The following is a 21,937-nucleotide window of genomic DNA, read 5'->3' as shown; positions in this document are numbered from 1 at the left end:
AGGTTGTTACAGAATACTGACTAGAGTTCCTTGTGCTGTACAGTAAGTCCTTGTTAATTATCTGTTTTGTATATAGTAGTGTGTGTACATTAATGCCAGTCTCCTAGTTGATCACTGCCCCCTATGTTTCTCCTTTGGTAACCACAGATTTGATTTCCAGGTCTGGGAGTCTCTTTCTGTTCTGTAAGAAAACTTCATTTGTATCATTTTTTGTTTGTTTGTTTTTTTGTATCATTTTTTATTAGATTCAACATATAAGTGATATATATTTTTTTCTTTCTCTGTCTGACTTACTTCACTTAGTATAAAAATCTCTTGGTCCATCCATGTTGCTGCAAATGGCATTATTTCATTCTTTTTTATGGCTGAGTAATAGGAGGGATTGGGGGTAGGAGGAGATGGGGATGACAGAGAATGAGATGGCTGGATGGCATCACCGAATCGATGGACATGAGTTTGAGTGAACTCCGGGAGTTGGTGATGGACAGGGAGGCCTGGCGTGCTGTGGTTCATGGGGTCGCAAAGAGTCGGACATGACTAAACGACTGACCTGAACTGAACTGAATATTCCAACATATATATGCACCGTATCTTCTTTATCTGTTGATGTGTTTTAATTCTACAGAGAATAATGGTAATGTCTCAACAAACACGCAGTTTTTCTTCCAAAGCACTTTATGTTCATTGCTACTTTAACTGCAGTGACATTAACAACCCCATCAATCTACATCCATTCTCTTGAGATTTGGGGAAAATGCCACAGCAAGATGTCTTGTTTGTGATTGTCCAGCAGCATAAATGAGAGGCAGATTCAGTATTAAAATTTGAGTAATCTGATTGCCAAGTGTGTTCACTTCACCAGTGATGCATTCTTGATCTGTAAAGTTAAAGCTGTGAACTCTCTAGAATCAAAGTATTGTGTTGAAAGAATAAGACTTTGGCCCTAGAAAGAGCTGGCCTTTTCACCTGAAAGCTGTGCTACCTAGGACAGTTTATTTACCTTTCTGTTCCTGTATGATACTTACTTTGAAGGGTGGCTCTGAGGATTCAGTGAACTGGTTTGTTTCAAAGGCTTGGATACGTTCTTGTGGGGGCTGGGACCCAGGGAGAGGGGACAGTGAATGAGACGTGACAGAGTGGAGCAGTGTGCTTAATAAAGAATGAAGAGGGGAAGAAAGTGACAAATTGATTTTTGCTTCCCTTTCCTCCCCAGTGTACTAATGCCTGCAAACTAGATTTCTAGGGAGTCTATTAAAAGACTTATCACTCCTGATACCCAAAGTGGGTGATGAATGTGTTGACTTTCCAGCTATCATTATCTGATTACCAAGAGGAGCTATGAGAAGGGGAAGACTAAGGTCAACTGAGGGTGGGAATCCAGTCAGGCTGGGACTGAGAGTCAATTGGTGGTGGGATGGTTTTCAAAGTCACAGGAGGAGATACTGAGTCATCAAGAGCCCTAGTCATCATTCCATCGCCCCTGACTCACAGCATTTCCATCTGGGATTTGCCTGGCATCTGTCATCAGCCCCATGGAGTGGGCAGTCAGACCTTCAGGTGGTTAGGAATATGCTGTGTTAGAAATCAATATGGGGAGTTCAGAAGGCAGCCCAAGCTGCCTAAGTGTAGGACTCTGATTCCTACATCTTTTTCCCCCGCTCTGGTCTTAGGTTTATAACGTGAAGGACAGCAAAACACTCAGTAGAGATTTTCATTAAATGTGGTTAGAGGGGAGGGCTGTGGGGTTTTTGAGTGGAGACAAAGTCGTATTCTACCATCAAAGAGGAGCGAGCCCTTGATGAAAGCCCCTTTCTTTGCCACTTTCTGGGGTGGCCTCAGCCTGGGCCTTTGGTCTGACAACTGACATCATATATGGAACAGGCCGACTTACGTTTTCATCAAGAAGTCTCTGACTTTTTTCAGATTTGCTTTAACATAACAGTTATCGTGTCAGCTTATTCCCTTGAAACCTGGTGTTGAAAGCGTGCTACTCAGAGGTGATGCTGTGGGGACTCCGTTGCCCCTTCTGCCCTTCTGTGGAGTTAAGCCCTGGTTGTTTGCGGGATTAAGTGTTCTCCGTCTTGTCAGTGGGAGAAATATATCAGTGTTGGAGAGCCTTAGCGCTAGCTGCCAGGCTGTGAAAACAATGCTGAAGGCCATGAAGACAGCCAACTTTCTCTCATTCATTTCTTCATTTTTTCCACCACGTCTATAAAAACTCAGCCTGGGCTTCCCTGGTGGCTCAGTGGTAAAGAATCCGCCTGGCAATGCTGGAGACATGGGTTCAATCCCTAATCTGGGAAGATCCCACACGCTGTGGAGCAACTAAGCCCGTGCTTTACAACTACTGAACCTATTCCCTAGAGCCCGGGGGCCGCGACTACTGAAGCCCTCATGCCCCAGAGCCCGTGCCGCAATGAGAAGACCAGGCACGGCAACTGGGGAGTGGGCCCTGCTCACCGCAAGGAAGAAAAGCCTGAGCAGCAACGAAGACCCAGCACAACCAAAAATGAATAAATAAATACAATTTAAAAATAAGCAAAAGCCCAACCTGTGCCAGTCAATTGGCAATGTTCTCATTGCCTTGGTGTTTGCATGAATAAAACAGAACTGAGAGGGTAAGTGTCTTATGTTTTCCAACGTGAATTCAAGAGAAAGCAGAGCTGGACCATTATAACTGAAATCTCCACTCGGGGGCTGCCCCAAGCATGGGAGCTGAGGAAGGGCTTGGGCAAAGCTTATGATACCAAAGTATTGGGTCGGCCAAAAAATTTGTTCACGCTTTCCCATAAGATTTTATGAACTTTTGGCCAACCCAATACTCTGCAATTCTCATGATATTTGTTTACCCTGATTTACAAAAAAAAAAAAAAAAAGAGGAAAGAGAAGCACTTGTCCACACAAAATAATGATGCAGCAATTTAAAACCACTTCTCAGGACTACTCAAGGTCAAGAGAAGATGTTCATGACTGAAGTAAAGAAATAAAGCAGTTTCTAAAGAAAACAAAAAATATAATAGGTTACCAGATTTGAGAGGTTAAGAAGACTGTGTACACATCTTTTAGCTTCTATGTGTGAATATATATGTTAATTAAAAGATGACAGTTGAAAGGTAAGTTATTTCTGAATACTTTTTCTTTATGTATAATTTTATTTTTTGATGCTTTCACAAGAAATCTTCTCTATTGAAGTATAGGGTCTTTTGTGGGTTTCTCTGGTGGCTCAGATGGTAAAGAATCTGCCTGCAATGCAGGAGACCCAGTTTTGATCCCTGGGTCAGGAACACCCTCTTGGAGAAGGGAATGGCAAACCACTCCAGTATTCTTGCCTATAGAATTCCATGGAGAGACGAGCCTAGTGGACTATAGTCTCTGATGTCACAAAGAGTCTGACGTGACTGAGCAAATAACACTTTCACTTTTCATAGAATGTTTTATTAAAAAAAAAATACTTTATCTGATGGAAGAGTTGAGATAAATGAATCAATGTATAATGTGCCTGGAACTTTGTGAGTTCAATTTTGCTGTGTGATTATGGGTACGTGCTTGACTGTTTGGTGCGTTGGTTGATTCCAGGGTGGTGCTCTGTGAGTTCTTGATGCTTAATTTGTACTTATCTCCTAGGAAGCACTGGCAGGATAAAACTCATTTGCGGTTTAATAAGACTGTTCTTTTCTTTTTTTTGTAAATAAAGTTTTATTGAAACACTGTCATGAACATCTGTTTATATATTACCTGTGGCTATTTTCTATTGAGCAGTTGCCACAGAGACCACATGACCCACAAACTAAGACAGCATTGGAAAGCAACTATACTCCAACAAAAATTAATAAAAAATTAAAAAGATAAAGTTAAAATGCCAAGAAAAATGTATCTACCTCTTTACAAAAACCATTTACCAATCCTTAGTTTAGACAAGTAAGGCTTTGTTCTTAAATGTGGATAGCAAAGTAACCTTTGTTCACCTACAGCAGCCCAAAAAACTGGAGGTTGTCCTGGCCTATTTTGCCTTCAGCAGCAGGCTTGCTGATGTCTTCCCTAAACCTGAAATTCTACAGGCCTCCCTTTCTTCTCAGAATTCCCAGAAAAATGTCATTGGATTTTCTCTTTGCTTATTTCCTACTTAGCTCTTTTCCTCACTGATAAAGTGAAGAGGTCAGAGTAACTAATTTTAACTTACAAGAAAATATTACCCATTTTGCTGCATCATTTTTAAAATTAAATTGAATGAACAATATAAAAGCACTTTAGCCAAACAAATATTAAAATGTTTTAGCCTACATGCAGGAAAACCTTCAGTTGCTTTTCCGCTGTTGATGTTTCTTTAAATCCTAGTTTCTGTAACTGGTTTTTAGCATCGTATTGAAATTCCCTGAAATTTGTACGTGCGCGCATGCGTGCTCAGTTGCTCTTTGTGATCCCGTGGACTGTAGCCCACCAGAATCCTCTGTCCATGAAATTTTCAAGGCAGGAATACTGCAGTAGGTTACCATTTCCTCCTCCAAGAGATCTGAAGCCAAATGACCAGTGTGCCCTTTGTCACAGATGGAGGAGGAAAAGTCCAGCAGATTGTTTTTGTCTGCTTATTGTATTTTCAGATCTCTTCAGCTGATCAACTTTAAATATTTCTCATAGAATATTTCTTAATAAACTTACCTGTTTATTTCTTACATATATGTTTTGGGACACTTTCCTGTCCCTTTTCCAGCCAGGTGAGAAGTAAGGGTGATGGACTTACCAGACCAGAGGGGCTGAGTCAATAACACCATTAACCCTGTCTCCTCCTCCCTCACTTCTATATTCCTGGGAAGTGATCTTGACAAATGATAGATTTTTATTTATTTTATTTAACCCCTCTTAACAAGCAAGAGAGTTCCAGGAAAACATCTATTTCTGCTTTATTGACTATGCCAAAGCCTTTGACTGTGTGGATCACAATAAACTGTGGAAAATTCTGAAAGAGATGGGAATACCAGACCACCTGACCTGCCTCTTGAGAAACCTGTATGCAGGTCAGGAAGCAACAGTTAGAACTGGACATGGAGCAACAGACTGATTCCAAATAGGAAAAGGAGTATGTCAAAGCTGTATATTGTCACCCTGCTTATTTAACTTCTATGCAGAGTACATCACGCAAAATGTTGGGCTGGAAGAAGCACAAGCTGGAATCAAGATTGCCGGGAGAAATATCAATAACCTCAGATATGCAGATGACACCCCGCCTTATGGCAGAAAGCGAAGAACTGAAGAGCCTCTTGATGAAAGTGAAAGAGGAGAGTGAAAAAGTTGGCTTAAAGCTCAACATTCAGAAAACAAAGATCATGGCATTTGGTCCCATCACTTCATGGGAGATAGATGGGGAAACAGTGGAAACAGTGGGTGACTTTATTTTTCTGGGCTCCAAAATCACTGCAGATGGTGATTGCAGCCATGAAATTAAAAGACGCTTACTCCTAGGAAGGAAAGTTATGACCAACCTAGACAGCATATTGAAAAGCAGAGACATTACTTTGCCAACAAAGGTCCATCTCATCAAGGCTATGGTTTTTCCAGTGGTTATGTATGGATGTGAGAGTTGGGCTATAAAGAAAACTGAGCACCGAAGAATTGATGCTTTTTGAACTGTGGTGTTGGAGAAGACTCTTGAGAGTCCCTTGGACTGCAAGGAAATCCAACCAGCCCATCCTAAAGGAAATCAGTCCTGAATATTCATTGGAAGGGCTGATGCTGAAGCTGAAACTCCAATACTTTGACCACCTGATGTGAAGAACTGACTCATTTGAAAAGACCCTGATGCTGGGAAAGACTGAGGGCAGGAGGAGAAGGGGACGACAGAGGATGAGATGTTTGGATGGCATCACCTACTCGATGGACATGGGTTTGGGTGGGCTGCGGGATTTGGTGATGGACAGGGAGGCCTGGCATGCTGCGGTTCATGGGGTCGCAAAGAGTCGGACATGACTGAGCGACTGAACTGAACTGAACTGAACCCTGTGGTCCTATAGATGTGGTGCTCGTATCCCTCCATGACCATCCATTTGTTCTCTTCGTGTTGTAACTTTCCTCGTCACGGTGAGTGATTCTGTGTTTGTGAGGTCCTTTATCCAATGTCTACTCCTCTATGAAGCTGTGAGTTCATCCAATGGCTGCTCCCTATGAAACTCCATGGGAATGGTGTTTGTTCTTCTCTCCATTGTATCCCAGCACTCAGCCTCCTACCTGGGACGTGGCAGACGCTCGGTAAACACTTGTGGGATGAAAGAATGAATCAGTTCACCCACAGTCTTGGCACTGTGCTCAGTGGGATCACTGAGGACCAGAGTGCTTAAATGACTGGCCACGGGTTAGCCTTTCTTTTGAGAAGACACAGTGTGTTAAGTTCCCTCTGGATGATGTAACATTACCACAAACTTAGTGACTTAAAACAGTGCAGTTGTATTTCTGTACAGTTCTGGAGCTCAGTTGTCTGCAGTGAGCCTTAGAAGGCCAAAATCAGGCTGATGGAAGGCCTGTGTTCTTTGGATGTTAGGGGAGAAGGTGTGTCCTTTCCTCGTCCAGCTTCTGCAGGCTGCCTGTGTTCTTTCAGTTGTGGTCCCTTCTTCCATCTTGAAAGCACAGCACTCTGATCTGTCTAGCGCTGCTGTTGTCACACCTCTATTCTGACTCTGACCCTCCTGCCTCCCATTTATAAAGATCCTTGAGATTACATTTGCCCTACCTGGACAAACCCCCTTTCTCTCCCCATTTCAGGATCCTTAAATTAGTCACATTGGCAAAATTCCTTTTGTCATGTGAGGTCACATTTTCATCGGAGGTTAAGATATGGACATCTTTGGGGCTGTTTTTCTGTCTTCCAGACAGACTGCTTGGGAAGAAGCCAGCTGGCTAACTTGGCAGACAGTATAGAAATGGACTTCCCTGGGGTCATTCCCTTTGGCTAAGATGATACAATATTCTGGACCGTACCTATAAAATTAATGTATGTGCTAGGGATGGCAGAGTTGGACTTGTTCATTGAAATAAGGAGAAATGCCAGTGAAGGCATTTTAGGGAATTAATTTCTTGGGTAAAGGGAGGCCCGCAGTATTCCATGGCTGGACTAGCTTGCTCCTTTAGGAAAAACAGGCTCCACCCTCTACTGCAGTGGAGCAAACCTTGCTTGGCTTTTCACATTTATAAAAGTACAAGACTTATAAAAGTTGCAAGTAGTTTTTATTCTGTCAGTGTCCCCCAGGAGTCATCAACATTTGTAAATTCTTAGAAAACCTGGAAAGTTGGAGTCCTTGCCCTCAGATGAGCAAAGGGAGGGGTAAGAAATGAGCCACACCCCACAGGCATGTCAGATGTTCAGAGAGTTGAGAAATCATATGGCTGGAAAGGCAGGGGCTGGCGCCAAGGGATTGGGACCCAAGTTAGATAATAACCTGGGCCAGTTGTTCTACACCCTTCATCATAGGAGGGAAACGGCTCCTGTTTGATATTAGCAAATTATTGAGCAGAACAAGCTCTCCTGGCTCATTGCTCCGACCCACTGGATGAAAATTCTTGACTGTTGAGGCTCTAGAGTGGAGGCTGATTCATTCAACAGGGATTTATCCAGTGTCTCTTGCATGCCAGGCCCATCCCTATCTATGGTGGACAAATCAGGTGAGGTTCCTGCCAGCTTATGGTCAAGTGAGGGAGACAGATGACATACCAGTCAGGGAAACACAGAAAGGGGTTATACATTGTAGTAAAGGCTGCGAAAGCAAGCCACTGGGGTGCTCTGATAGAGAATACTATGGAAGGATGAGCAGAGGCACAGACTTCAGATGAGAGAGTCAGTGAGGGCCGTCCTCAACAGGGGTCATTTCCACCAAAGCCCAGTGCTTTGATAGAGGCAGTGGGGAAAGCAAGTGTGAAGGCCCTGGGATGAGCAAGACCTTTGTGGCTTTGAGAAATAGAAGGTAGAAAATAATCACCAAGGAAAGGCTATAGGACTCAGGAGAGAGCAGCTCTCAAAAGCCTTGGAAACCATACCAGAGCATTTAAGGTTTGCTCCAAATGCAGTTGGAAACAACAGAAACATTTTATGTAAGGAGTTGATATGTGGTATATTCAAAAAATGAGATCCTTGAGAAATATGGAGTTATAGTATCTTTCTGCTTAAGCTGATAGCTATTGAATGTTCATTATATACTAAGCACTATGTTAAATTCTTGATATACATTGTCTTATCTAGTCCCTTCAGCTAGCTCCTGAGTTTTATATAATGAATTCATTTCATTGGATGATAAACTGAGACTGAGTCAGTAAACTAACAGCCAATATCATACACCCTGTGAGTAGCAAAGGTGGGATTCCAAACCCAGATCTGTCTGACTCTGATGCTTAAGCCTTTAAACATTTTGATTTCTCTCACTATTTTTTAACATTAAAAGAATAATAAAAATAACGCAAAATTTGCTACATTAGCCATTTTAAGCATACAGTTTGGAGGCACAATATTTGCCCTTTTTTGTCTGGCCTCTTAGTGTGTTTGCAAGGTTTGTCCATATCGTAATTTGTATCAGCATCTTGTTCCTTTTCATGGCTGAACAATATTCCACATTCAGAATAGAGTTTTGCCAAGAGAACGCACTGGTCATAGCAAACACCCTCTTCCAACAACACAAGAGAAGACTCTACACATGGACATCACCAGATGGTCAACACCGAAATCAGATTGATTATATTCTTTGCAGCCAAAGATGGAGAAGCTGTATACAGTTAGCAAAAACAAGACCAGTAGCTGACTGTGGCTCAGATCATGAACTCCTTATTGCCAAATTCAGACTTAAATTGAAGAAAGTAGGGAAAACCACTAGACCATTCAGATATGACCTAAATCAAATCCCTTATGATTATACAGTGGAAGTGAGAAATAGATTTAAGGGGCTAGATCTGATAGATAGAGTGCCTGATGAACTCTGGACAGAGGTTCGTGACATTGTACAGGAGACAGGGACCAAGACCATCCCCATAGAAAAGAAATGCAAACAAGCAAAATGGCTGTCTGAGGAGGCCTTACAAATAGCTGTGAAAAGAAGAGACGCGAAAAGCAAAGGAGAAAAGGAAAAATATAAGCATCTGAATGCAGAGTTCCAAAGAATAGCAAGGAGAGATAAGAAAGCCTTCCTCAGCGATCAATGCAAAGAACTAGAGGAAAACAACAGAATAGGAAAAACAAGATATCTTTTCAGGAAAATTAAAGATATCAAGGGAACATTTCATGCAAAGATGAGCTTGATAAAGGACAGAAATGGTATGAACCTAACAGAAGCAGAAGATATTAAGAAGAGGTGGCAAAAATACACAGAAGTACTGTAAAAAAGATCTTCACAATGAAGATAATCACGATGGCGTGATCACTCACTTGGAGCCAGACATCTTGGAATGTGAAGTCAAGTGGGCCTTAGCATCTATGAACAAAGCTAGTGTAAGTGATAGAATTCCAATTGAGCTATTTCAAATCCTGAAAGATGATGCTGTGAAAGTGCTGTACTCAATATGCCAGCAAATTTGGAAAACTCAGCAGTGGCCACAGGACTGGAAAAGGTCAGTCTTCATTCCAATCCCAAAGAAAGGCAATGCCAAGGAATGCTCAAACTACCGCACAATTGCACTCATCTCACACACTAGTAAAGTCATGCTCAAAATTCTCCAAGCCAGGCTTCAGCAATATGTGAACCGTGAACTTCCAGATGTTCAAGCAGGTTTTAGAAAAGGCAGAGGCACCAGAGATCAAATAGCCAACATCCGCTGGTTCATGGAGAAAGCAAGAGAGTTCCAGAAAAACATCTATTTCTGCTTCACTGATTATGCCAAAGCCTTTGACTGTGTGGATCACAATAAACTGTGGAACATTCTGAAAGAGATGGGAATTCCAGACCACCCGACCTGCCTCTTGAGAAACCTGTATGCAGGTCAGGAAGCAACAGTTAGAACTGAACATGGAACAACAGACTGGTTCCAAATAGGAAAAGTAATATGTCAAGGCTGTATATTGTCACCCTGCTTATTTAACTTATATGCAGAGTACATAATGAGGAACGCTGGGCTGGAAGAAGCACCAGCTGGAATCAAGATTGCCGGGAGAAATATCAATAACCTCAGATATGCAGATGACACCACCCTTATGGCAGAAGAGGAACTCAAAAGCCTCTTGATGAAAGTGAAAGAGGAGAGTGAAAAGGTTGGCTTGAAGCTCAACATTCAGAAAACGAAGATCATGGCATCTGGTCCCATCACTTCATGGGAAATAGATGGGGAAACAGTGGAAACAGTGTCAGACTTTATTTTTTTGGGCTCCAAAATTACTGCAGATGCTGATTGCAGCCATGAAATTAAAAGACGCTTACTCCTTGGAAGGAAAGTTATGACCAACCTAGATAGCATATTAAAAAGCAGAGACATTACTTTGCCAACAAAGGTCCGTCTGATCAAGGCTATGGTTTTTCCCGTGGTCATGTATGGATGTGAGAGTTGGACTGTGAAGAAGGCTGATCGCCGAAGAATTGATGCTTTTGAACTGTGGTGTTGGAGAAGACTCTTGAGAGTCCCTTGTACTGCAAGGAGATCCAACCAGTCCATTCTAAAGGAGATCAATCCTGGGTGTTCATTGGAAGGACTGATGCTGAAGCTGAAACTGCAATACTTTGGCCACCTCATGCGATGAGTTGACTCACTGGAAAAGACTCTGATGCTGGGAAAGGTTGGGGGCGGGAGGAGAAGGGGACGGCAGAGAATGAGATGGATGGATGGCATCACCGACTCTGTGGACATGAGTTTGGGTTAACTCCGGGAGTTGGTGATGGACAGGGAGGCCTGGTGTGCATGTGGTCGTGGAGAGTTGGACACGACTGAGCGACTGAACTGAACTGATACCACTTCTTGCTTATTCACTCATCTCTTGGTGGACACTTGGGTTGTTTCTATCCTTTGTGAATAATGCTGCAAGTATCCGTTTCTAATTTTCATTTGGGGGGTGTATACCTAGGAGTAGAATTACTGAGCTGCACGTTAATTCAATGTTTAGCTTTTGAAGGAACTGTCAAATTGTTTTCCACAGAAGCTGCACCATTTTCCAATTCCATTAGCAATATTCGAGGGTTCCAGTTTCTCTACATCTTTGTCAACCCTTGTTATTTTCCTTTTCTTTTTTTGAATTATAGCCATCCTAGAATGTGTAAGGTGTTATCTTGTTGTGCCTTTGATTTTCAGTTCCCTAATGACTTGTGGTGTTGAGCAACTTTTCTGTGTTTATTGGCCATTTGTATATTTTCTTTGGAGAAATGTGTATTCATGTCATTTGCCCATTTTAAAATTGGGTTGTTTGGTTTTTTGTGGTTGAGTTGAAGGGGTCTTTTATATATTCTGGATATTAAATCCTTATCAGATATATGATTTGCAAAATTTCCCCCCATTTTTAAGTTGTCCTTTCACTTTCTTAAGAATGCACTTTGTTGTGCAAAAGTTTTTAGTTTCAATGAATCCGGTTTATCTGTTTATCTTTTGTTGGTTTTTGTGTCATGCCTAAGAATCCAAGATCATACCAAGTCAAGGATCATGGAGACTGACTCCTATGTTTTCTTTTACTTTCCTTCACTTTTAACCATTAAATTCTCTTCTAGATTTTAAAAAGTATTCATTTCATCCCACCAAAATCAGAAACATGAGAAGCTCAGCTAAGTAAGTTTTAATGTCTGTCTTAGAGGAGCTCACAGTATAGTTCAGGAAACAATTCCAGCGGTGACAATATCATAGTGATCTATGCCAGTTGTCCCCAAATACCAGTATGAGGATCTTTTCTGCCCTACCAGTGACTGTGGAAAAGAAATGAGGGATTTTTTTCATAAAACTACATGTATGCATTCTAAGAAACTGTCCCTTATCATGCAAGTGGTTCCTTTCTATGATGCTAGAATGTTCTTATGACCGGAGGCCGAGAGAAGATGGTGAGAGTTTTTCTATATGACTCATCTTGGCAAATTAAGAATGATCTACTCTTTGTCAGAATTCCAAATTAGGGAAGGAAAACAGAAAACTAAGCTATGAAATTTAAGAGGTTAGAAGCCACCATAGATTTTAGAGTTGGTTTTTGTGGGTCTACAAAGTTTGATGAGGATCCTGGCCTGGGGTCTTCAGGGAAGTCTTCACAGGGAAGCCAGATTCGCTTTCTTCCTCAAATATCTGACCTATTTCTGCTTCAGTCATCTTAGTGCAAAATTTTTAGGACTAGAGAGTTGGGGCAGGAGGAAGAGGAAATCAAAGTGAGGTCTGTTTCTTACCCTGGATTCCTCTGGGCAACCTCCAACTGATTACTCTTATAGTTTTTGCCAGATGGTTTTTCTTTTTCATTTACCTAAGATATATTTTAGGAAAAAATAGAGAAATTCTATCCAGAAAGGAGTACTGTTTTCTCATGGGAAAGAACACTCAGTTGTATTGGGGGATTGAATGAAGTTCTGCCAATGAGTTCACTCTTGTAAAACATTGAAATTCTCCCAAACATACTAATTAAGATACTTTTTGTCTTTTCTGCTGGTTTTAGCTTTGAAGATACCATAAAAATGGCTTGCTGCAAAATCCAGGAGCCAAGTTTGGAGGAAATGACATGGTCTCTACTGGGCATTCAGCCTTGCACTTGATAGAACTAGCCTAGAGAGTGGTCACCAGACTTTTCTGATGGCCCAAATGTCTGGACTGTGCTGTCCAGTTGTTCAGTTGGATGGTTCCTTTTGGAATTGTCCAGTGCATGACCTATGTAGCTGTAAGCAGTGGTCTGATATACTCTAGCAAAAATAGAAATAAACATAGACACTCAGGAAATGTATGCTTTTTGTTATTTATATGTATGTGTGTTAACCCACTTAGATTCTATATTGATAAAACATGATTTCTTTTTTATTAAAGATAAAAATGAATAGCACCTTTGAAATTTGAAATAACAAATTTCACCTGTGCCCTCCTGGATGGTTTTGAACATCCTTCAGGCAGGTTCTAGGGCACAGTGCTTCTTGGCAGTAGAGTACTTCTGGGTCTTTCTTATTCCTGCCAGGCCTTCCGTCCTCACTTACTGCTTTCTGTTTCAGAGTACACAGTCATTAATGAAGCCTGCCCTGGAGCTGAGTGGAATATCATGTGTCGGGAGTGCTGTGAATACGATCAGATTAAATGTGAGTGCCCTGGAAAGAAGGAAGTGGTGGGTTATACCATCCCGTGCTGCAGGAACGAGGAGAATGAATGTGACTCCTGCCTGATTCATCCAGGTGAGTGTGTGCTGGGAGACCTCGGGTCGCCTCCATGTTTTCTGAGGTAACTGATGGAAGCAGGCAGAACCCTTGAATTCTGATAGGTAGACATCAGGGGTTGTGATGCCATGATGATTAAAAGTGACATAACTCCACCCACTCTACATACAGGCAGAGGAATTGGAGGAATTAGTGCCCTTTTCAGTGCCAAACTGACAAAGCTGTGGATCCATCTACTTATTCATTCACTGAACAAACAGCCTGCGCAGCCCCTGTATACTGTGGCAAGTACTGGCAACACAGTGCTTTAGAAAAAGAGACTTTCCTGTCATTTCTAGAACTTGCAGCCTGGTGGGGGAGATGGAAGAGTAAATAGGTAGCTGTAATGTATCATGGGAGGTGCTGTGATAGAGAACATGGGTGCCATGGGAGCCTGGGTGGGGATGGGGGTGGGTGACTTATTAGAGGAGGTGATATGCGTGCTGAAGATGGAATCAGCAAACTGAAGAGCGTGAAGGGAATCTAGTAGAGAGGTCAGGCCATGGAGAATAGCATGTGCTAAGGCTCCGTGGCAAGAGAAAGCATGGAGTTTGGGGAACTGCAAATGGCTTAGTCTGGCTGGAGGGGTGTGTGCGCGTGAGTGTATGTATGTGTGTGTGTGTGGGGGGGGGGGGGTGAGAAACCTGGAAAGAGATAGAAGATCAAGGAGAGACAGGCGTGAGATGCTGAAGGGCTCTGCAGCCTGTACTACGATGTTTAAGCTATATCCTGAAGATATTTTATGTAACACTTGGAGATCTTTTTGTAAAGAGGTGAAAGCCGATTTTCTTTTCAGCCACAATATGGAGAAAGGATTGGAGGAAGGGAACGATTAGAGGTAGGGGAAGAATAATGGAGAAACCTTTCTCTTCTCCTTGATGAAGAGAAACCCTGTGGATGGGGAGAGGTGGAGGGATCTGAGAGTGATTAGAGAGGGCAGTTGATGACAGTTTGGAGTGGGTTGGAAGGGAAGGGAAGAGCGGAAGTCAAAGGTGATGCTTGGGCATTTGGGAGATAGATATTTGGGAACTGGTCCCAGGAATATGTATTCTTGCCAGGAAAATCCCATGGACAGAGGAGCTCGGTGGGCTACAGTTCATGGGGTCCCAAAGAATCGGACACGACTGAGCATGCAGGCACCACCGCACTACCCAGTGATGTGAGAGCATCCTGGGATGAGATGCGGCCTTCCCAGGTCACGGTGCCCATTCCTTTGCCTTTACATCAAGCTGGACTTGCCTTCCCCCAAACCCCCGCTTCGCTGGCCCCACCATAGAGGAGACAGTGATTTTCCTTCGCTGAAGTGCCTGTCCGCCAAGAGCAGTATGGACACCGAGTTTCACTCGTAACGTGTTTCTAGTGTGATTAGCAGCTCACCGAATGGTTTCTTGGTGCTTTCATGTCTGCTGCCTTGTGAGTCCCTTTTAGGCCTGATCAAGCAGAGGATGTAGAGAATTTCAAATACACTTTCCTTACACTGAAGACTAAAAGGATGTCAAAAATAGGCTTTGGGAACTTCTGTCATTTCTGCCTCTCCTTTTGCAAACACAGAGAATGATGCTTATTACTACCAGGAACTTTCTTTCGAGGAAAGTTATAGAAGAGGAGAGAAAACAAGGCTCAAGTATACAGGTGTTACGTCTGAACCATTTTCCTTCTTGGAAGAGAGTAATGCTGAGCTTTAAAATAGAAGTGACCTCAGCGTGACCCTTGCACATTTGATCCAGAAAAGAAACCCACTGTTCTAATTCCCTGATGGTGAGTAGGGTTTGTAGGGAAATAGTTGAGCAGTGCCTCTAGATTTTCTAAGGAAAATCTGAGAGCTAAGTCAGGGTTTCCTGACTAGGGGTCCTTGGCAGAGTTCCACAAGTCTGAACAACTTTCAGTATTTTCAAAAGGCTAACAATTACAGTTGTTGTGGCAGCAGGGGCGGGGGGTGGCTTTGGCTTTATGAGATGGCATGAGGTCATGGGGTAAGGGAACTTCGTATGCAGTGTTGTGTGCTTCATATCGCATCTTATAGAAGGCCATCAACATCTGCCACACCTGCACCCAACAGCTTATTACATCAGTACAGGAGGCACCCACCTTGACTGATGCTAGGAAGGATCTTTCCAACTGAGTAGTGAAGAGTTGTTCCACATTAACAGTATGGGTGCCCTGAAAAGAAGAGATAGAGAAAGACTTCTTAAAAATTTTTATTTTCAAAAATAGTAAATTGATGTTCCAGCAGTCCCTATCGGTGATCAAAGAGGTTTCTCTGTGTGTTTGTGAGTGTCATTATGAACTCAGGCATTTTTATTTATTTATGTGGTTTAATCCATGTCAGTCATTATTTATTTTAATGCACACATCACATCTTATAATAATGGCTTCTCCTTTGTGTCTGTCTGTGTTCTTCTGGCATGACCACACTGCTTTTGAAGACTTCTTGATTTCTTCTTCTCTGTTTTTTGCCCCAGATCTGGAATCAGCCATTTCTCCAAGGAACTCTGGTCTGAGACCATGATCTGGTCACCAGAGGTGTTCCTTGTTGTTGGACCGTCATTGCTACAGGGTTTTGTTTGTTTGTTTTCTTAAGTGTCTAGAACTGGGAAACATGCATTTTTAAAATTTTTCACTGCTACTGAAGTTCAAATGTAACATTCCAAGGTTGTTAATTAACTTCTTGGATTTTGTATTTGTATGTCTTTTTTTTTTTCATGGTGGAAATCTTGTGTCCTAATACTATTAAACCAATCACTTACTTGCATTATCTTAAATTTGTACGAAGTCACACTAGAGCATTATGGGTGTTAGTAATAAGAGCACTGATGCTTATGGTTTTTATTCACCTTAGAATATATCTCATTAGGTTATGCAGTTAAAATACTATGTTTTAAAGTCAATTGTAGTTCTTTTATCTATGGTGTTATACCACTTACTTGAAACCTACTTGCTTGATATGTAGGTAGGTTTATATTTGACAATAGAAGCAAATCTGTGTATGCATTTATGTGTCTTTTCCCTTTTTGCACAAAGGACAGAGTGCCATAAACACTGCTGACTGCCTTGTTTTTTCCTCTCTTAACAATATGTGCTGGAGGTTGCTCACTGACAGTTTAAAGCCATTTTTTTCCACTTCTTTTTACAGTTGCACGAAACTGCATTGTGCATCATAAACTGTGGATTACCATAGTTTATGAGTATTTGGATTGTTTCTAGCTTTTTGCTGTTATAAATACTACTGTAGTGAATAGCCTCTGGCATATATCTGCTAGTATTTTTGCAGCATATCTCTGGGATAGATTCCTGGAAGAAGGATTGCTGAGTCAAAGGGAGGTGCATATGTCATTTTGCCAGCCTTTGCCAAATTCTCCTCCATGCATTTGGCGTTCACAGCAGCCATCCATGAGAGTATTCTTTTCCCGAAGTCTTGCAACAGAATGTGTCGTTTTGGAATTTTGTCAGTCTCAAAGGTGAGAAACAGGATCTCTGCCTGGTTTTAGAATTTCTATCACTTCTGTCATCATGATGGACAACCATTCTTTCTCCTGTGATGGCAGTAATTGCACGAGGATCAATGTCCAGGGGCCTGGTGGTGGCGTGTGGGTGTGTGTGCTCAGTCATGTCCAACTTTTACAACCCCATGGACTGTAGCCTGCCAGGTTCCTCTGTCCTTGGGGATTTTCCGGGCAAGGATACTGCAGTGGGTTGTCATTCACTCTTCCAAGGGATCTTCCTGACCCAGGGATCGAACCCGCGTCTCTGGTATCTCCTGCATTGGCAGGTGGATTCTTTACCACTGTGCCACCTGGGAGGCCCGGTGGTGGGGAGGGTAGTGCTGACGTCCAGCAGCACTGGGGCCCTCACTGGAGCAAGTCGGCTTGTCTTTTAGTGCATTTCTAGGCTGTTAGCTCTGACCTTGGTTCTCTTACCATTCGGGTAATTCTGTGAGCTGCTTAGTGTCTTTTAAACATGGCCTTGTTCATCTTAATCACCATGGTTTTTAATGGCTTGCCCCTAATGGCCTGGAGAGAGAGAGAGAGTTGGCAGGGTCATTGAAGGCGGATGGAGTCCATTGACCCCCTCGGTGGCACAGCAGGGAGAGAATCAGATGGGAATGTGACACATAGGTGAAGATGGCCTTTAAAGGACACAGAGGTCCCCCCTGGGCCCCAGTTGTGGGCCATATGAACTCTGATGAGTCGTATTAGCAGTTCTTTTCTGGTTGGAAGATGCAAGCACTGGAAAAAGGGAGCAAAGTCAGAATGATGTGCAGAGAGAGCTACAAGTCGCTCTCTCACAGACGTCACACATGTACACACTGCATATATGCACTGCGGGCCAAGGCAAACCTAATTTTAGCCAAAGAACAAAGTATGCTATCAGCTCAAGGAAATGCTGGTTATCTCAGACAGTTCAGAAGCCTGGATTAGCAGTTCATTCATCTCTCCAACTGTCCACCTATCCACTTATTCACTCACTCAAATCTCATATAATATTTCTGGAACACTGACTACATGCCAGAGACTATATTAAGTGTGGGGGGATATAATGTTGAATAAGATGCGGTCCCTGACTTCAAGGGGAGCAGATAACAGGCAGTTAAAATTGAGCATGCCAAATGCTATGGTGGGGATAAGCCAAGTAAGTGGAAGTATGGGAATGCAGAATAGTAATAAGAGTTCATATTGGGGGGTACTTGCTATGTGCCAGGCCCTTTATGGGTATGAGATTAATTTTTAAATCAACTTTTTGAGGTAAGTATATTTTTAACCCCAGGTTTACAGATGAGAACATTGAGGCACAGAGAACTTCGGCAGTTTGCTCAAGGACATGCAGCTGGACAATGAATAGGGGAGCCGGAAGTTAGTGCTCTGTTTTAATAAGCGGGGTTGGATTATCTCTACCTTTCCTCAGTATCCCCCAGGAGGCCATGTTTTAAAAATAACCCTTGACTGAGGTCTGCTCAGTCCATTCCAATGTGGTCTTCTGATCGGGGGGGGGGGGTGGGGGTGGGGGAGGGGGGAGCCTGACACCTTCCAAGGTGAGCCCATTAATAGGCACTAAGGTTGTTTCCAACAGCACACTCTGGCTATAGGAGTATATGACATAGAAAGATATTTAATGGAATGGGAAGATGTTTACTATCTTTATTAAATCCAAAAGTAAAACAGAATGTGCAATGTATAATATAAGCCTAACTTTTAAAAAATGTTTGTGTATATACAGAGGGAGAGTATTACAGATGATTTTCTCTGGGTGATGGAATTTTAGGTGTTTTCAATTGAATTCTTTTTGCTTGTTTGAATCTTTTTAATATTCCACAGTCAATATGTGATACTTCTATAAAGAGAAAAAAATACCCTATATTGACGTATTCTGCCTTTTACTACAGGTTGTTTCATTTTGCATTAAAGCATCAGCCACAAATGAAAAAAGCCAGACAAGAAAGGCCATGTGTTGCATGTTTCCATTTATGTGAAATGACTGGTAGATTACTGGTTGCAGGGATCAGGGACAGGGTAAGGGAGTGACTGCTAATAAGTATGGGGTCCTTTGTGGGGGGAGGTGATAAAATATCCTAAACTTAGATAGTGGTGATGGTTACCCAACTCTGTGAATATACTAAAACCCACTGAATTGTACACTTTAAAAGAGTAAATTTTATGGCATCTGAATTATCTCAATGTTGACTTTTTAAAAAATTATGAATTAGAACCAAAATGTGAAATCAATCTGGAAGGTTATTATTAAATATTTTCAATATCTCATAATACGTTTCAGGTTACTGATGATACATGAGATAGGACATCCTGGTAAAAAATGTGAAAAATTTACAACCAGCAAGAAGTTTTTCCTTCACACAAACAATAATGTAATTTAGATTCGGTTTTAATGTAATAATAAGCATTTGCTGTCAGTCTTAGATTTGGAGGTATTTTCATCAATATAATTTGCTTTGTAAAGCATAATGACTAAAGATAAGTTTAAGAAGCATTGTATTTTATTGAAAATTGAAGTTCATAATTATGACCAGAAGCTAAATTATTTTAAAGCAAGCCATCAGCCGCTAACCTGGAAGATGGTTCAGACCTAACTCCTAAACTCCTCAGTCTGAATGCTGGTGACTCTAGCATCTTCCTAGGGATGAACATTTTTTCCGAAGGGCACCTTTCTGAGTCCAGATGCTCGTAGGTGAGACAAGATCCTGGGAAGGTCCACAGTTTCTCGTACAGCCCATCAGAACCTCCATGTGCTTCATCGAACACCCTTCTGCTTGGAAATGTTTCAGGTTGCACCATCTTCGAAAACTGCAAGACATGCCGAAATGGCTCCTGGGGGGGTACCCTGGACGACTTCTACGTGAAAGGCATCTACTGTGCAGAGTGCCGCGCGGGCTGGTATGGAGGAGACTGCATGCGTGAGTAGTCCCTGACCTAGCTCCATCTCCAGTGCAGGCTCCTTTAAAGCTTCGCCTTGCCATGGACTAAGGTTTATCTTGTTGGACTCTTTGAGTTCTGGAAAGCTTGTGGCCAGCAGGCTTTCTAGGTAAGACTATAAGAAACAAAGATGTGTTTCCTTCTGCTGGGCGTGGATTGTGGCCATCTGTTTGGAATTGGCCATGGGAGGTTTCTGTCTCCTCTTAAATATTCCCCTCTCTCTTGAATGAAGCCAAGGCATCCTGCACACAAGCATGCCTCGCGTCTATTCCAGAAGCAACTATGTGCTGTCATTGGTCAGCAGGCAGTGAATAAGGCTTCAAAAATGTTGTCTGTAGTACATTTTAAATATGAATTCCTATTGGAAAACTTCTTGAATCCTGAGTTCAACTCTTGGAACCCACATCAAATTGTCAGCATACCACTTGTCCCAGGAAAGGGATTCTTTCTGGGTTCTGCTTGATCTCCAAGAATTGCTTAATCTTTATTAGTGCTCGCCTGTGTGTCAATAATCCTTTGAAAATAGAGTGGAGATCTAAACTGTCTCTCAGTTTAAGATTCCCGCATGCAGCAACCCAGTGGTGAATATCACTCTGAGAGGCAGGATCTGGAGCAATGTATAAACTGCTATTATTTTGTTAAGCCTATTTTACATGTTCCCCATTTAAATTAGAAGCAATCAGGATGGTTTTAGAGTCTCATTAATTTTACTCTTATGAACGATATTTCCAGTCCTCAGAAATAGAGGATGGAGTGTTATTGGTATTTCTTGCCTGATCAAACATGTAGCAAAAATGCAAGAGTCTAGGGCAATGGGTAAGGAAAATACCTAAGACGCCTAAATCTGTGTGATTCAGGGGGCTGTGTGATTTTAGACCCCTTGTTCTCACCTACCTCCTACTGGTGAACTCCTCCTATAGCTCTGTTTTTTCTGCAAAGCAGCATATGAAGTCTCTAATGATAGCAGAGTAGAAAGGAAGCTGAGGCTTGAGAGTACCAAAATTTGCGGAGAGCCACCTGATGAATGAGGAAATGTGCCAGCTACCAAAAAGTTAAAGCATGCCCAAGCTTGGCTGAGGACCCGGGGAAGCTGGAACTAATGTGTAGGGGATGCAGCCTGGACAGGTGGGTGATGCTCACCAGCAGCTCGGTAGCAGAGGTGAATAAAAGCAGTCATGTGGCTGACCTAAGAGTTGGCAGAGACATGACTATCCAGGGGTCCAGCGTGGGCAGGACACAAAACCAAAATGAACCTGGTAAAGAAAGTAGAGACTGGAGGTGTCGATGAGATGGAAAAGCAGGCCTAGTGGTAATAAAGCAACGGACCATGTAGATGAAAGAGGTATTGTGGTCAGAGAGCAGAATTTCTAAGTTGAAGTTTTCACGGGTGGTGGTGATAGTGTGTTCATATGCATCAGTCAGTTTTTGCTGCTTACGAGTCAACCTCGAAAGGATAGAGGTGTATTTTTCTCTATTATGAGTCTGTGAGTTGGCTGGGGTTTAACTGGTGTCAGCTGGGTTGGCCTGGGTTGAACTCTAGAGTTCGGAGCCCAGACCACAGCAGCAGTTTGGGGTAAGATCTGCTTCGAGTATGTCACAGAAGCACAAGCAGTCAAGCCAAACACACGGCCACATTCATGGCCTCTGCTCTCTTCACATTCACTCATATTCTAAGGAAGCCACGTGGCTGAGCCACAAATCAGTCAAGTAAGAGAGTATATTCCATCTCAAAGGAAAGGATAGAAATATTTCCTGAACAATACTCTAAACACTGTGAGTCAGTTTGTTTAGAGGACAGGGCAGAGAAGGGGAAGGATATTTGCATGCGGGAAGTCAAAGGCAGAGGCCTGCATTTTCCCAAAGAAATCCTGTAGATGTATCTTTCCAAATAGGGCCTGTTGGTTGAGTCTCGCGTTTAGCCTCAGTTTAACAGCCGATGGTGTGGTCTCTTTGGTCTGGATTGGTGATGGTTTCCATGTATACGATCAAACTTTCTCAATGACAGCAGAATTGGCTCAGGGCAATGGGTCACCCCCACTAGGCAGGCAAAGTGGAGCACGCATGACCCCATTCATTAAAAAGAAGTAGTAAATAAATCTACCCATCCATTCAAAAATATTGAAGGACAGAGAAACCTGGCGTGCTGCAGCTCACGGGGCTGCTAAGAGTTGGACACAACTTAGCAACTGAACAACAAGCAAC

At 42.5% G+C, this 21,937-nt stretch overlaps 1 protein-coding gene across 1 annotated transcript in view; it reads left to right on the top strand.

Moving 5' to 3' along the window:
- PAMR1 (peptidase domain containing associated with muscle regeneration 1) overlaps nt 1-21,937 on the top strand; it is an 80,236-nt gene that overhangs the window by 12,894 nt on the left and 45,405 nt on the right. Inside the window, exons 2-3 of the mRNA XM_055423844.2 lie at nt 13,113-13,289; nt 19,588-19,716. Of these exons, the coding sequence (XP_055279819.2) occupies nt 13,113-13,289; nt 19,588-19,716 (306 nt within the window). The remainder of the gene's footprint in view (nt 1-13,112; nt 13,290-19,587; nt 19,717-21,937) is intronic.

This window comes from Moschus berezovskii, chromosome 14, assembly GCF_049115385.1.
Source record: "Moschus berezovskii isolate FMDL1 chromosome 14, NW_MosBer_1.0, whole genome shotgun sequence".
NCBI lineage: Eukaryota > Metazoa > Chordata > Mammalia > Artiodactyla > Moschidae > Moschus > Moschus berezovskii.
This window is presented reverse-complemented; position numbering and strand designations above follow the sequence as displayed.